At 37.5% G+C, this 18,242-nt stretch overlaps 1 protein-coding gene across 1 annotated transcript in view; it reads right to left on the bottom strand.

Annotated features, from left to right (window-relative positions):
• Nucleotides 1-18,242, bottom strand: part of PRPF40A (pre-mRNA processing factor 40 homolog A) — a 59,349-nt gene that overhangs the window by 21,829 nt on the left and 19,278 nt on the right. The window contains exon 6 of the mRNA XM_052636416.1: nt 1,358-1,468. Within this exon, the coding sequence (XP_052492376.1) occupies nt 1,358-1,468 (111 nt within the window). The remainder of the gene's footprint in view (nt 1-1,357; nt 1,469-18,242) is intronic.

Raw genomic sequence — 18,242 nt, 5'->3', positions numbered from 1 at the left:
ACCTATGTGACTACACCATGTAAGGAAGCAGTTTAAATATGATATACTTAAAACCTAACAGACAGAACCTGTTATGGTGGTGGGATGAGAATTCTATTGAAAACAAATCTTATCCGTGTCTGGGGCAAATATCTATGGGATAAATAAAAATTTTATCATCTGCCAAATTCCCTACCCAAGTATTGCTATACTATCATTACTGTGGTGGCCTGAAAAACACTTTTTAACTCTTCAAATTCTTAATTAAGAACGCAGGGGACAAAAAAAAAGATGCCAACTAGGAAAAACTTTCAAGTATAGCTTTGAAATGCCAGATCAACTTTCACTTAGGAAACCAGAGTTCCGAATTAAACCAAATGGAACACTGCTTACCCAGTTTATTCCTTCAATCTTACTTTCATATTTGTATAGTTTGAATGGTAAAATTTACAACATAAAATGAAATAATACATACTCAGGTGGGAGTTGTATTTTTCACAGACATAATTTCCCATTTTAAAAGATGGAAGTATTTTAACTTCAACTTCACTGACACTAGCTTCATTGGAAAAACATAAGCACCCAGAAGACATCTGAAATCACTCAGGTTTGATATAAAGAGGAAAACAAAGACCAAGTGGAGAGAGAGTACTTTTTTTCTTCCAATTTAGTCTTTAAGTCACTTTTCTTTTAATTGATAACCACCTGACAAAGGTTCCTGAGCAGGGGTAAAAATCAGTAAATAAAACTGGTTTGCTCATAGAAGGGAATGAAATTTTGTCTTTTTGCTTACTGGTGTGACTGTACAAACCCTTTTCTCCTCTGAATGCCTTTGCAGCATCCTTTTCTGATATAAGTGGTACTATTCCTCATGTATGGATGTGAGAGTTGGACCGTGAAGAAAGCTGAGTGCCAAAGAATTGAGGCTTTTGAATTGTGGTATTGGAGAAGACTCTTGACTGCAAGGAGATCCAACCAGTCCATCCTAAAGGACATCAGTCCTGGGTGTTCATTGGAAGGACTGATGCTGAAGCTGAAACTCCAGTACTTTGGCCACCTCATGCGAAGAGTTGACTCACTGGAAAAGACTCTGATGCTGGGAGGGATTGGGGGCAGGAGGAGAAGGGGACCACCGAGGATGAGATGGCTGGATGGCATCACCGACTCAATGGATATGAGTCTGAGTGAACTCCGGGAGTTGGTGATGGACAGGGAGGCCCGGCGTGCTGTGATTCATGGGGTCGCAGAGAGTCGGACATGACTAAGCGACTGAACTGAACTGAACTGATTCTTTGGAAAGCCAAATACCTACCCAAGCCCTTAAAATAAAAAAAAGAAAAGAAAAGAAAACTCAATTTAATCTCTAACAAACTTTTACCTCAGCAGGAGTTTTAAGATCATCTGGTTTCTCCCAAGTAGACTGTTTTGTTTCAGTATTGTAGTAGTAGGTCCTTCCATCAGGTGATTTATGTTCAGTCCACATTGATTTCTAATGAAAGATATTAATACAAAGATTCAAATTATGTAACAGTGACAATGACAGTAAACATGAATGTTATTACAGTTTCAAAGTAATATATGAAGAAATTAAAAGTATAAAATGGGTATACTTTTGAATAACTGATTAACATAAGTAGGGAGGTAACTGAAAATAGAATATTTTATAAGTACTTCAAAAGCAGTATGGATCAGTTCAGGTTTTAGGATCTCTATTCTACAGTCTCAAAGTTATAAGGATACAACTGCTTATATAACTACTACACATAAGACAATCTTTCAGCAACACAATTCTACGCCTTGTGGATAAAAGAGAATATATGAATGAGATGCTAATGCAATACAAGAGGATTGACGGTGAGCTCAACAACTCTAACATAAAGAATATTTACATAAAGTTGAACAAAGTTCTGAACTGATATGCAATAAAGATGCAGGAGTCAAAACTGGAAAAGATGTCTCTTGATGACAAGCAATAAAGATGCAGGAGTCAAAACTGGAAAAGATGTCTCTTGATGACAATCAGAATTTAATAATCAACAAGGTGAAGTTTAACAGGGATAAAATGTGAATTCAAATGCCTCAACATAAGATGGGAATGTTTTATAGAAACTACTTTGATACAGAATACACATTCACTAACGGTAAGAACCTACTAAAAGCTGTTAGTAAGACTTCAATTATCAATAGATGTGATACCTCATGGTTACAAGCTCTGTAAGGTCACCATATAAACACATGCACGCTAACATAAAATAATAATAAAAGGGATTGCAAAGAACTTTTGAGAGATAATAGATGTCTATATTCTTGGTGATAATTCCATGGATGTGTATTTATTCCCCAAATAATCCAGTCATACATATTTAGTATGTACAGTTTTCATATGTCAGTAATAACTTAATAGTGTTTTTTAAAAAGTAATTTTACAATGAATGAATGAATTACTGGATGAGCTCAAAGGTACTAAGCCCAGTTCTGGGCATCAGATTTTTCAGATGGTAACAGACTACAGTGTGCTTTAAAAAGGGTTATAAAAATGATCTATACTAGATTTCTTCAATCCTCTAAGAAAAGGTAAAATCACTGTCAAACTATCACAGTTTTTACCACTCAGATTTATGTTAAACTTTTTGAAAGAATTTATTCTTATTTAGGGGCTTTCCACATTGTGCAAGTGGTAAAGAACCTGCCTGCCAATGCAGGTTGTTAGATGTAAGAGATGCAGGTTCCGCTGGGTCAGGAAGATCCCTTGGAGGAGGGCATGGCAACCCACTCCTGTATTTTTGCCAGGACAATGTCATGGACCAAGGAGCCGGCAGGCTACAGTCCACAGGGTTGCACAGAATCAGACACAACTGAAGCGACCTGGCACACATACACACATTCTTAGTTAAGACTTGGTTTCATCCCCTATCACTTTTGTGAATACATAAAAAGGAAAATAGGCAAATAAAATAGTCTATTTCTCAAAATTTACACTGAGGATGCTTACTGTAACTAAGTTGCTAATGTCTATTATATTTCTCCATAATTCCCTGCTGAACACTAAGAATCTTCCTAGCAATGCAGCATTTCTTAAAAAACAAAACAAAAGAAGCCATAAAATATCTGAAAACCACTGGTACTGGTTCTTAACTTTCTTCTTAATGATTTAAAACTGCCCCCTATCTTCCTTTCCGTATCAACTTTATTGAGTAATGGAGCAGATCTGCCTCTGATTTCTGCTTTGGGAATGTGGCTAAACACATGATTTCATTGCTTTTCCTATTCTCTCACCATAACCACTTTATTCCTAGCTGATAAAAGTGTTGTGTCATTATTTTCATGTCATGATTTTCTTACAAACCACTGACAATCTTCTGATGTTGGTATTTTTGCTGTTAAATCATGCACAACTAGGCTGGAGAACAGAGAGCATAGGACAACATGAATGGTAGAATGCATTCCAGTTTCAAATGTGTTAAATGTTGCAATACACTAACTAAAAAATAAATCAGGGCTTCCCTGGTGGCTGAGCCTGCCAATGCAGGAGACAAGGGTTCCATCCCTGAGCCGGAAAGATCCTAAATGCCACAGAGCAACTAAGCCCGTGCGCCACAACTATTGAGCTTGTGCTCTAGAGCCCAGGAACCACAACTACTGAAGCCGGTGTACCCTAGAGCCCATGCTCTACAACGAGAGGCCATCACAATGAAAAGTTTGCACACCCCAACAAGACAGTAGCCCATGCTTGCTGAAAGTACAGGAAAGTGTGAAGCAACGAAGACCGAACGTATCAAAAATATATAAATAAATAGTTAAGAAACATTTGCAAAATGTGGGAATGGAAAATAAGAAAAGACAATCTAAGGGACTTCCCTGGTGGCACAATGGATAAGAATCCGCCTGCCAGTGCAGGGGACATGGGTTTCATCTCTAGTCTGGGAAGACTCCAATGCCACAGAGCAACTAAACTACTGAGTGGAGCAACCAAACTACTGAGCCTGAGAGCCCAACTACCAAGCCCACGTACTGCAACTACTGAAGCCCAACCTCTCTAGGGACCCTAACCTTCAACTACTGAGCCTGCATGTCACTACTGAAGCCTGTGCATCTAGAGCCTATGCTCCTCAACAAAAGCAGCAGCCAACACAATGAGAAGTCCATGCACCACAATGAAGAGTTCATCCCAACTAGAGAAAGCCCAAACAGAGCAATTAATCACCAAATGAATTATAAATAAATAAATAAACACACATACACAACGAAAAAAGACAACTTGAGGATCTAAATCAATGTAATTTTAACCAAACTAGGTGAGGTAAGATGATTATTTCCTGTAATTCCTGAAAAGGGAACTAGAGTTACGTCAAGGAATTACAGACAACCATTAGAATTCAAAATGACTTGACCAAATTTGGGCTGTTTAATAGCAAAATGACTAGCCCTTTTGAGACTTGTTAATAATTCCATTCCATAAACAGTCAGAACCTTACAGAATGGATTTCTGAATGATGTAGCAGGATAGGTTACTGCGAAAGAGAAAGTGTGAAAGCATCAGTTGCTCAGTCGTGTCTGAGACTTTTAGACCTCATACCAAGTTCCTCTGTTCATGGGATTCTCCAGGCAAAAATACTGGAGTGGGTTACCATTCCCTTCTCCAGATGATCTTTCCCACCCAGGGACTGAACTCAGGTCTCCCACACTGTAGGCAGATTCATTACCATCTAAGCCACCAGAGAAGCCCCTATATAACTGCAAGTGTATTTAAATTTCTTAACTTGTTCCAGCACCTTTGCAGAATATGACAATTTCTCTGGAGCCAACATTAAATAATTGCTGAAAATGAAATCAAAAAGTGATACCGTAAGAGACATATATGGAAGCTTCTTCAACTGTATGGGTAATGCTTACTTCATGAATTAAATGATGTTAACATAGATAAACAAACATGAGATAACAGAATGAAAAAGGAAAGGACTATGTGCTCTTCACCAAAAATGGGAAGAGAAGATACAAAACAGTAAGCAATTTAACATTCACTACCTATTACTTTCTTTGAATCTTAAAAGCAGGTAAGACCATTATCTTCATTTTACAAATTAAAAGAACAAAGCTTACAAGGGTTAACAACTTGCTCACAGTGATTCAGGAAATACCACTGTTTCAAGCCTGCACTCAGGGACAGTCTAATAGACAAATTCATGGCCAACTATTTAATATTAAGCCCTGTACTAACTGCTTTGCATCAGTTATCAGTTAACTCTTCTAATAATCCTTTTTAATAACCCTTTTAAAAACCCTATGAGGCAGGTACCATTTACCAGCCTCACTTCATGGAAGAGAAAAGGGAGCACAAGAAAGTCAAGTAACATGCCCAAGGTAATATAGCTCGAGTTCCTCACAACACTGCCCCAGCCCAAAACTAAGGTCTTACTACGGAGCAAGGGTCCAGCTCTTCGCATCAATAGAAGTTGAATCATTCCAGACAGGAATATAAATTCTGTATAAATGTCTTAGGCAGTACACCAAATTCACTTATAAAAGTCAATTTTGGGGAGTGAGAAAAGCCATTTATCTGATAAATTTTTCACTCTTTTACCTTAAAAATATCTAATCTGCAACTTACAGTAAAATTATGTTTCTGGTCAAAACTCGTAATATTTTAAAAGCTTAAAAACAAATATATCTGAGTGTTGAGTGGCATAAAAAACATTATCAACAACTAACAACTACAGAGTTATCTTCATAGGCTAAAATATGACCTAGGCAAGTAGTTATTGACAGTCATGTTAATAATAATATAAAACATTTACCTACAAAATTACTGTTTTTTAAAAAACATGAGTTCCCCAAAGCAATAAGCAAAAGTTACCTATCAAAGACTTAAGATAATAATCACCCAAGGACAGTTCAACTACAGTCCTCAATTCATACTATAAACTCAGATCTGCTTTTAATATAATGAAAAATATGCAGAGCTAACTAAAAACAGTAAGACATTGTAATAGAAGACGTAGTGGCACAATATATACCAAAAATACCTGAGAGGAAAAAAAAACAAAAACAAAATCCTGGGTATAAGGGGGGGAAATGCACATACATAATTATAAGAGACCTTACATACTTTTCAGAGTCAAAAAAGTTAGTCAACAACTGGGTTGTGAATAAACTCAGCACATTCAAACTCAAAATGTGAACATTTATACAATGTATAAGCTCAACTGAGTGAAAAAAAAACTAAATCATTTTTTAAAAATGACTAAATAAAACACCAAGAAATGTAGAAAAGCTGCTCACTGCTCTAAATAAGGAAAACAAACCACAGACAGAGAACAGATTCACAACCAATTTCAAAATCTAGAGGAAAAGAGTTCCTCCCAAACTATTTACCAAAATTCACCAAAAAGAAAAAACATCACACTTGAATATTTCAGTTACCATAGATGCAACTGAAAGAAACTTAAACCAGCTGATTTTACAGCAGAACTCTATGGAACCTTTCAAGAATAGAGTAGTTCATTATAATTTCAGATCACAGAAAGAGATGAAAAGCTCTTTGTAAGAGTAACAAGGCACAACAAAAAAGTATCAAAAAAGAAAGGCAGGCAATGATGCTTATAAATGTAAGAATTAAAATATTAGCCAAGAGGATTCTACAATGTATACACTTTGAAAAGGTAGAATTTATTATATAAAAGTGCTAGGGTAATTCAATATTAGGCAATGTGTAAAAGTATTTCTATTAACAAATTGAAAAAAAAAAAACAACAACAACAACAACCCAATCCACCATCACAGGATCACACCAATAGACTTGGTACAACCTGGTGGCTCAGATAGTAAAGAATCTGCAATGCAGGAGACCCAGGTTTCATCTCTGGGTTGGGAAGATTCCTTGGAGAAGGGAAATGGCAACCCACTGCAGTAATCTTGCCTGGAGAATTCCACGGACAGAGCAGTCTGGTGTGCATGGGGTCCATGGGGTCGAAGAGTTGGACAACTGAGCTACTTTGACTTTCACTTTTCACAACCAAACTACATCCTGAAAAATAAATTCTCAAATAATACAATAATAAAAAGAAAAATATTTAAATGATAATTTATCAAAAACCAATAAAAATTATTCTAAACCCACTTCTACTAAACTTATGACCAAAATATGAGTCTGCAATCACCATAATTCAATGAACAGCATGGCAATAAAATTCAACGATGGGTATTAAGTTTGGGAAAAAGATCAATTCTCCTGCCTTTACTTTGCTAAGAACTCCTATAAAATCTATTCTAATTATCCAGTGACTGTGATAATATAGCTGGCTATGAGCTACATCATACATGCATTTATTTTGCACCCAAGCCTTAAAATACAGAGCAACAAGAGAAAAATATAGGAGAACAAGATGAAAAAAGATTTTAATATACCTATCTCCTTAGGGAGATCAAGCAGATTAGATATGCCAAGATACAGAATAACAAAGTAACTTTAAACTGTCAACACCAAAAAATACTCTTAAAATTGGTCTTGACACAGAAAGTAAGTGAGGCTTTAATAAACTGCAAAGAATCAACATCTTATACACTGTGCTTTCTGATCACAATGCAAAAAGGTATGCCTTATAAAAAATAAGTCAAAGGCATGATCAATGAAATAAATAACTGATAGATGGACTTAACTAAAATTAAAAAGTTCTGCTTTCCCAAAGACAGTTCAAAGAAAGAGAAAAGCAGCAAGCAAATTATTTGCAAAAAGACACATCCATTTAAGTACTGTTAACCAGTATAATTTACCAAATTACATTAAAAAAAAAACAAACCAAGACTCTAAACTGAACAATAAATGAGTAAAAATATCTGGACACCTCAACAAAAAAAGAAATATAGATGCAAGGAAGCATATGAAAACATGCTCAACATCATACATTATTATAGACCTGGAAATTAAAATGCACCACACACCTATTAAAATGAAAAAAAAAAAGAAAAAAAAGACAAAACTAAAAACACCAATAATGTGAAATGTTATGGGGCAACAGGAACTTTCATTCACTGTTAATGAGACGTCAAAATGGTACAGTCACATTGGAAGACAGTTCAGCAGCTTCTTATAAAAGTAAACACACTCCTGGGACTTTCCTGGTGGTCCAGTGGTTAAGAATCCACCTTGCAGTGACGCAGGGAAGGTGGGCTTGATTCCTGGTCTGGAAACTAAGATCCCACATGCTGTGGAGGAACTAAGGCCTCAAACTGCAACTATTGAAGCCCATGCATTCTAGAGCATTGATGACACAGCTACTGAGCCTGAGTGCTCCAGCTACTGAAACCCATGCCCTCTGGAGCTCACATACCACAACTACTAAGCCCACGCACCACAGCCAGAGTTCATGTGCTGCAACAAAAGATCCTGCATGCCACAACTAAGACCTGATGCAGCTGAACAAATCTTTTCTTTTTTAAAAACAGTAAATATACTCTTACTATATGAGAAAAGGGCAACAGAGGATGAGATGGTTGGATGGCATTATTGACTGAATGGACATGAGACTGAGCAAACTCCAGGAGATAGTGAAGGACAGAGACGCCTGGCATGCTGCAGTCCACGGGATCACAGACAGTTGGGACGTGACAGAGACTGAACAACATACGATGAAGCAACCATGTTCTGGAATATTTACCCGAATGAGTTGAAAACTTTTCCATATAATTATCTGTACATAATATTTGTAGCAGCTTTATTCATAATTGCTAAAACCTGGAAGCAATCAAGATGTCTTTTAACAGATGAATGGACAAACAAATTGTGGCATACAACGGTTGTGGAAGTGGGAAGAGAGATGAAGAGGAATAGCACAGAGGATTTTTAGGACAGTGAAACTATTCTGTATGACACTACTGTGTGGAATACATGTCACTAAACATTTGTCAAAATTCACAGAATGCATAACACCAAGAGTGACCCTAATACAAAACGGACTTTGGGCGATAATGATGCGTCATTGTATGTTCACCAACTGCAGTAATGTACCACTCTGTAAGAGATGCTGATGGTAGAGAAGGCTGTATGTTTGTGAGATTCTCTACTTTGCACTAAATTTAAGATTTCTCTAAAAAAACAACAGGTAATTTGAGTAACAACAACAAATCTTACATCTAGAAGCTGAAAAAAACCCACTTACTACCTAGTAAATAGAGAAATCAAATGAAGAAAACAGAAAACAAGATATTGAGAGCTAAATAACAACAAAACCCTTTTACATCAAAACTTAATAGAAACTGAATATTTACTTTTTGCCCCTACTCAAAAAAAAAAAAAAGGACAATGATGGCTATTATGATCTCTAATTGTATGCTAAATAATTATTAAACCTCTGTAACATAAACATCTGGAAGAGCCCAATAACTGCTAAGAAAATTGAAATGGTAACACCAAACCATTACCTTCAAAAAGTATTAGATCCAAAATCAACCTTAAAAGCTTCTGTACAGCAAAGGAAACCATCCACAAATTGAAAAAAGAAACTACCGAATAGAAAATATTTGCAAATGCTATTGACTGATAAGAGGTTAATATCCAAAATATAAATAGCTTATACAACTCAACACCAAAAAACCTCCCAAACAACCCAATTAAAAAATGGGCACAAGGCCTACACAGCCATTTTTTCAAGGAGGAAAAGCAGTAGGCCAACAGACACATGAAGAGATGTTTGACATCAAGTGATCATTAAGGAAATGGAAATTAAAATTACAGTGAGATACCACATCACACCTGTCAGAATGGCTATCATTGAAAAGAATGCAAATAACAAATGTTGGCAAGGATGTACAGAAAACAGAACCCTCATAAATGCTGGAAGGAATGTAAATTGGTACAACCACTGTGGAAACCAATATGGAGATTTCTCAAAAAACTAAAAATAGAACTACCATATGACTCAGCAAGTCCACTCCTGGGAAAATAAAAACACTAAATTTGAAAAAATACATGCACTCAAATGTTCACAGTAGAATTATTTACAATTGCCAGGGCAAGGAAGGAAACTAAGGGGTCTATCAACAGATGAATGGATAAAGAAAAGGTGGTAAACACAGTGCGCGCACACACATACACAGACCTGTGCGTGCACAAACAATGGAATACTATTCAGAAAACCACTAGACCATTCAGGTATGACCCAAATCAAATCCCTTATGATTATACAGTGGAAGTGACAAATAGATTCAAGGGATTAGATCTGATAGAATGCCTGAAGAACCATGGACTGAGGTTAGTGACACTGTACAACAGACAGGGATCAAGACCATCCCCAAGAAAAAGAAATGCAAAAAGGCAAAATGGTTGTCTGAGGCAGCCTTACAAACAGCTGAGAAAAGAAGAGCAGGTAAAGGAAAAGGAGAAAAAGAAAGATATACCCATCTGAATGCAGAGTTCCAAAGAATAGCACGGAGAGAAAGCTTTCCTCAGTGATCACTGCAAAGAAACAGAGGAAAACAACAGAATGGAAAAGACTAGAGATCTCTTCAACAAAATTAGATATACCAAGGGAACATTTCATGCAAGGATGGATACAATAAAGGACTGAGACGGTATGGAGCTAACAGAAGCAGAGATATTTTAAGAAAGGGGGCAAGAATACACAGAACTATACAAAAAAGATCTTCACGACCCAGATAGTCATGATGGTGTGATCACTCACCTAGAGCCAGACATCCTGGAATGTGCAGTCAAAGGGGCCTTAAGAAGCATCACTATGAACAAAGTTAGTGGAGGTGATGGAATTCTACTTGAGCTATTTCAAATCCTAAAAGATGATGCTGTGAAAAGTGCTGCACTCAATATGCCAGCAAATTTTGAAAACACAGTAGTGGCCACAGGACTGGAAGAGGTCAGTGTTCATTTCAATCCCAAAGAAAGGCAATGCCAAACTACTGCACAATTGCACTTATCTCAAACGCTAGCCAAGTAATGCTCAAAATTCTCCAAGCCAGGCTTCAATAGTACATGAAACATGAACTTCCAGATGATCAAGCTGGTTTTAGAAAAGGCAGAGGAACGAGAGATCAAATTGCCAACATCTGCTGGATCATCGAAAAAGCAAGAAAATTCCAGAAAAAACATCTGCTGCTGCTGCTAAGTCGCTTCAATCGTGTCCGACTCTGTGCGACCACAGAATGGCAGCCCACCAGGCTCCCCCGTCCCTGGGATTCTCCAGGCAAGAACACTGGACTGGGTTACCATTTCCTTCTCCAATGCATTAAAGTGAAAAGTAAAAGTGAAGTCACTCAGTCATGTCTGACTCTTAGGGACCCGAAGGACTGTAGCCCACCAGGCTTCTCCATCCATGGGATTTTCCAGGCAAGAGTACTGGAGTGGGGTGCCATTGCCTTCTCTGACAAAAACATCTACTTCTGCTTTATTGATTACACCAAAGACTTTGACTCTGGAAAATTCTTCAAGAGATGGGAATACCAGAGCACCCTAGCTGCCTCCTGAGAAACCTGTATGCAAGTCAAGAAGCAACATTTAGAACAAGACATGGAACAGACTGGGGAAAGGAGCATGTCAAGGCTGTATACTGTCACTTGTTTACTTAGCTTATATGCAGGGTACATCATGCGAAATGCTGGGCTGGATGAAGCACAACCTGGAATCGAGACTGCCGGGAGAAACAGCAATAACCTCAGAAATGCAGATGATAGCACTCTTATGGCAGAAAGCAAAGAAGAACTGAAAAGCCTCCTGATGAAGGTCAAAGGAGAGAGCGAAAAAGCTGGCTTAAAACTCAACATTCACAAAACTTAAGATCATGGCATCCAGTCCCATCACTTCAATGGCAAACAGATGGGGAAACAGTGGAAACAATAAAAGACTTATCTTTTTGGGCTCCAAAATTACTGTCGACGGTGACTGCAGCCATGAAATTAAAAGACTCTTGTTCCTTGGAAGAAAAGCTATGACAAACCTAGACAGCATATTAAAAAGCAGAGACATTACTTTGCCAACACAGGTCCGTCTAGTCAAAGCTATGTAGTATGATTTTTCCAGTAGTCATGTATGGATATGAGAGCTGGACTATAAAGAAAGCTGAGGGATGAAGAATTGATGCTTTTCAACTGTGGTGTTGGAGAAGACTCTTGAGAGTCCCTTGGACTGCAAGGAGAACCAACCAGTACATCCTAAAGGGAATCAGTCCTGAATATTCATTGGAAGGATTGATGCTGAAGTTGAAATTCAATGCTTTGGCCACCTGATGTGAAGAAGTGACTCATTTGAAAGATCCTGATGCTGGGAAAGACTGAAGGCGGGAGAAGAAGGGGACATCAGAGGATGAGATGGCTAGATGGCATCACCGACTCAGTGGACTTGAGTTTGAGCAAGCTCTGGAAGTTGGAGACTTCCAGGACAGGGAAGTCTGGTGTGCTGTAGTTCATGGGGTCACAAAGAGTCAGACGCAACTGAGTGAACTGAACTAAAAGTAATTTTGAACTAGTTCTTCATGTTTTGGAATAGAAAGTGTGATTACATCAAACTAAAAAGTAAAAAGCTTCTGCACAGTAAAGAAAACAGAGAAAAAATAATCTTTGGAGTGGGAGAAAATGTTTGCAAACCACATAACTAATACAGGGTTAATAGCCACAATACCTAAGAAACTCCTCCAAATAAATATCAAGAAATCACAAATAATCCAATTAAAGAATGGGTGAAAAAAGCATACAAATGTCCATAAGGTACATTAGATACTCAACATTGCTAATCAGAGAAACACAAATCAAAACCATAATGAGATATCACCTCACATCTGTCAGGATAGCTGTTATCAAAAAACCAAGAAATAACAAATGCTGGCAAGCGTGCGCAGAAATTGGAAGCCCAGTATACCGCTGGTGGAAAGTAAGCTGTATAGTCACAATGGAAAACAGTATGGAAGTTTCTTATAAAATTGCACTTAAGCATCATATATAGTAGCTAAGAAATGGAAATAATTTTAACTGCCCATGGATGAATTAATGGATAAAGAAGATATATATAAAATACACATACACACAGAACAAAACAATTAAGCCACAAAAATGAAATGAATGAAATCTTGCCACCTGCAACATGGATGGACCTTGAAGGCTACGTGAAATAAACCAGGGAGAGAAAGACAAGATTAATATAATCTCACTTACAAGTAGAATATAAAAAAACAAAAAACCCAAGCTTACAGAAACAGAGAACAGACTAATGGCTGCCGTAGAGAAGGGTGGCTTGGCGGGTGAGAGAAATGGGTGAAGAGGGTCAAAATGTACAAACTTTTAGCTATAAAACAAGGAAATCATGGGGGACAAAAAGTACAGCATGGTGAGTATAGTTAGCAATACTGTATTATGTCTTTCAAAGTTGATTAGAGTAAGTCTTAAAATTCTACCTCACAAGAAAAAAAACAATGCTGGTATGTTAACTAGATTTATTTATAGTAATCATTTTACAATGTATACAAGTACCATACTGAACCACTGCATTTACACCGGAAACTAATATTTTATGTCAATTATACTTAATGAAAACAAAAAAATTTCATAAGCTTTCCCCAATATTTACATGTCTTAGGACATATATCCTAGTGAGCACCTACTAGGGAGGGTAAACTGGAGTAAAGATGGAATGAAAGTCAAAGTCACTCATTCATGTCCGATTCTGTGCAACCCCATGGACTGTGCAGTCAATGGAATTCTCCAGGTCAGAATACTGGAATGGGTAGCCATTCCCTTCTCCAGGGGATCGTCCCAAACCAGAGATCGAACCCAGGTCTCACACTGCAGGCAAATTCTTTACCAGCTGAGCCACCAGGGAAGCCCAAAGATGAAGAACAAAGGGAAAAATTATGAGGGAGCCTGCATGGATCAACAATAATGACCACAGTCTGAAAACTACAAGTAACTCAAATTTGTGTACCAGAACTCTAAGAAGAATAAAAAAACAACAAGTTTTAAAATAAATACATTCTATTTTTGGATAAGAAAACTTAATTGAAAAACATGAAATGTTACTTCTCTTAAAATGGAAGAATTAAATTTAATTCCAGATGAAAACACAATTTTGCCTTTTAAGCATGTCTCTGTTTACATATTTACAGATTATTTTTGGCGGGAACAGGGAAATGTACATGCTAATATCTGAAAATAGCAAAGGAAATAATGAAAAGAGAAACCATGAACAACTTGTCTCATTAAATATGAAATCTACTCTAAGTTTCCTTGGTGGCTCAGTGGTACACAATCCATCTGCCAACGTAGGAGACTCAGGTTCAATCCTAAGAGTCCCTGGAGATGGAAAGGGCAATCCAATTCAGTATTTTTTTTTTACTTACTTGTAATTGAAGGATGATTGCTTTACAGGATTGTGTTGGTGCCTGTCAACATTCCAGTATTCTTGCCTTGGAAAACCTATAGACAGAGGAGCCTAACAGACTACAGTCCAGGGGTCATCAGTCAGACATGAGTTGGGTGACTAAACAATAATCAGGAAAAGGTATAATACTGAATTAGAAACGGAGTGAAAAAGAAAACCCAGAAATAGATGTCAGAATATGTGAGAGTTTAATATATGACAAAGAAAGCTATTTCAATCAAGTGAGAAAACTAAAGGTTTGACACACGATTCAAAAAACCAAAATATTAATCTTGGTGGTTTCCTCATGGAAACAGAAACTTAAGGTAATTTTCTTTCTTTTTAACTTATGTCTGCTTCATTTTCCTCCCAGTGACCCCATATTATTTAAATAAGCAGGAAAAACAAGATGCTATCATTAGTCAAAACCAAAAAGACAGACATATAATGAAAAAATATCAAGTGGATATTTTATAACCATTCAACTTTTAAAGCTTTAAAAAAAAGATATAAGTTTAATATATTTAAATACAGTTCACAATTAAACATCTTTCCCCCCAGATTTACCATACCTGCAATTAATTCACAGCTTTCTGAATTTTCTCAACCATATGAGTATGACAACTACCTCTCAGGACTATTGTTTTGATTAAACGAGATCACACACATAAACTTCATAAAGCTTTAAGGGGAAAAAAAACACCAGAAAATGCTTGGAGGCTAAAGAACAGAGCTATCATCGATAACCATAAAATAGCCATCTTTAAGTGAGGCCTCAGGCTTACATTATTTTTCTAAACACCATGAAAATGTATGAGAAAAGAGCATTCAGAACATTAGCAAAAAGAATTAGAATATTACTATCTTAAAATTAAGTCCTAAGCGGGGGGAAAAATGCTGTACAGCAGTGTCATTCTCTCCTTTTCTAAGGAAAATCAAGCAACTTTTGTCTTTCTGATTCTGTGTTAAGGAAGATACAAGCAAAGAAGTATTTTAAACAACTAAATATTAGGGAAAATCTACATCAAATTTACAGTAATAGACAAAAGTAGACAAATTTTTGTTTACAAAGGAGTACATTCTAATGTAACGCTTAATTAAAAATTATCAATTACTGTATACCTGTTTCCATTCTAATTGTGATGGGGAGAATTCAAATCTTGTAAAAACTGATTTATATTTGATTCCCGTATCTCTCATTACCCCTTCACGGGTTACAGCCTACCCATGGCGAAGGGGATTGGGTAAGTCAATAAAGCTATGAGCCATGCCCTGCAGGGTTACCCAACACTGATAAGTCATAGTGAAGAGTTCTAACAAAACAAGGGACAGCAAATCACTCCAGTATTCTTGCCAGGAGAACCCCACAAATACTATGAAAACGTAAAATGATATGATACTGGAAGATGAGCCCCCTATGTCAGAAGGTGTCCAATATGCTACTGGAGAAGAGTGATAAATAGCTCTAGAAAGAATGAAGCAGCTGTGCCAAAGAGAAAAACCACCCTCAGCTGTAGATGTGTCTGGTGGTGAAAGTAAAGTCTGCTGTAAAAAAAAAAATACTGCATAGGAAACAGGAATGTTAGGTCCATGGATCAAGGTAAATTGGAAGTGGTCAAACAGAAGACGGCCAAGAGTGAACACTGACATCTTATGAATCAGTGAACTAAAACTGAAGGCAATGGCTGAATTTAATTCAGATGACCACTGTATCTACTACTGTGGGCAAGAATCCCATAGAAGAAATGAAGTGGCCCTCATAGTCAACAAAAGAATCAAAATGCAGTATTTGGGTATAATCTTAATAACAACAGAATCAACTCCATTCATCTCCAAGGCAAATAATTCAACATCACAACATGTCTATGTGCCAACCTCTTAATACCAAAGAAGGTGAAGATGACTGGTTTAAGAACAGCTTCTAGAAATACTGTTAAAAAGTCCTTTTCATCATAGGGGGTTGGAATGCAAAAGTAAAAAGTCAAGAGACACTCAGAATAACAGGCAAGTGTGGACTTGAAGTACAAAATGAAGCACAGGGCAAAGGCTAACAAGAGTTTTGTCAAGAGAACACACTAGTCATAGCAAACATTTCAACAACCCAAGAAATAACTCTATACATGAACATCACCAGATGGTCAATACCAAAACCAGAGTGATTATATTCTTTGTAGTCCAAGATGGAGAAGCTCTACACAGTCAGCAAAAACAAGACCTGGAGCTGACTATGGCTCTGATCACGAGCTCCTTATTGCAAAATTCAGGCTTAAATGGAAGAAGGTAGGGAAAACCACTAGGCCATTCAGATATGACCTAAATAAAATTCCTTATGATTTTACAGGGAAGTGACAAATAGTTAACGGGTTAGATCTCACAGACAGGATGCCTAAAGAACTATGGACGGAGGTGTTAACACTGTTTAGGAGGCAGTGATCAAAACCATCCCATGAAAAAGAAACCCAAGAAGGCAAAGTGGTTATCTGAGGAGGCTTTACAAATAGCTGAGGAAAGAAGAGAAGTAAAAGGGAAGGGAGAAAGGTAAAGGTATACCAAACTGAGCACAGAGTTCCAGAGAACAGCAAAGAGGAATAAGGCGGCTTTCTTAGATGGGCACAATGAAGGACAGAAATGGTTAAGGACCTAACAGAAGCAGAAGAGATTAAAAGGATGCAACAACACACAGAAAAACATGTCTTATTGACCCAGATAACTACGATGATTTAAAAAATCTAGATGATCTAGGTGGTTACTCATCTAGAGCCAGATATCCTGGAGTGTGAAATCAAGTAGGCTTTGAGACGCATTACAACAACAAAGCTAGTGGAGGTGACAGAATTCCAACTGAGTTACTTAAAATCCAAGTATTTACCGTGGCTCAGACAGTAAAATGTCTGTCTACAATGCGGGAGTCGATCCCTGGCTAAGGAAGATCCCCTGGAGAAGGAAATGGCAACCCACTCTAATACTACTGCCTGGAAAATCCCATGGATGGAGGAACCTGGTAGGCTACAATCCATGGGGTCGCAAAGAGTCGGACAAGATTGAGCGACTTCACTTCACCACTTCAGCAGTGACCACAGTTCTGGAAAAGGTCAATTTTCATTCCAATCCCAAAGAAAGGCAATACCAAAGAATATTCAGACCAATGAACAACTGCACTCATTTCACATGCCCGTAAGGTAATGCTTAAACCCCTTTAAGCTAAGCATCAGCAGTACATGAACCAAGAATCTCCAGATGTACAAGCTGGGTTTAAACAAGGCAGAGGAACCAGAGAACAAATTGCCAAGGTTCGCTAGTCATGGAGAAAGCAGAGAAATTTTAGAAAAATATCTACTTCTGCTTCCATGTGCTGCTTGTGCTAAGTTGCTTCAGTTGTATCCGACTCTTTGTGACCCCACGGACCGTCAGGCTCCTCTGTCTGTGAGATTCTCCAGGCAAGCATACTGGAATGGGTTGCCATTTCCTTCTCCAACTTCTGCTTCATTGATTTAGACTGTGGGGACCACAACAAACTGTGGAAAATTCTTAAAAGAGATGAGAATAGAGACCACCTTACCTGTCTCCTGAGAACCTGTATGTAGGTCAAGAAGCAACAATTAGACATGGAACAACGGATTGATTCCAAATTGGGAAGGAGTACAACAAGGCTGTATATTGTCACCCTGCTTATTTACCTTATATCCAGAGTACATCACGCAAAATGCTGGACTGGATGAATCTCAAGCTAGAATCAAAATTGCTGGGAGTAATACCAACAACCTCACATACGCAGATGATTCCACTCTTAATGGCAGAGTGCGAAGAGGAACTAAAAAGCCTCTTGATGAAAGTGAAAGAGGAGAGCGAAAAGGCTGGCTTAAAACAACATTCAAAAAACTAAGATCATGGCATCTGGTTCTATCACTTC

This window comes from Budorcas taxicolor, chromosome 2, assembly GCF_023091745.1.
Source record: "Budorcas taxicolor isolate Tak-1 chromosome 2, Takin1.1, whole genome shotgun sequence".
In the NCBI taxonomy this organism is placed as follows: Eukaryota; Metazoa; Chordata; class Mammalia; order Artiodactyla; family Bovidae; genus Budorcas; species Budorcas taxicolor.
Note: the sequence above shows the minus strand (reverse complement) of the source record. Positions and strands in the feature narration are given on the sequence as shown.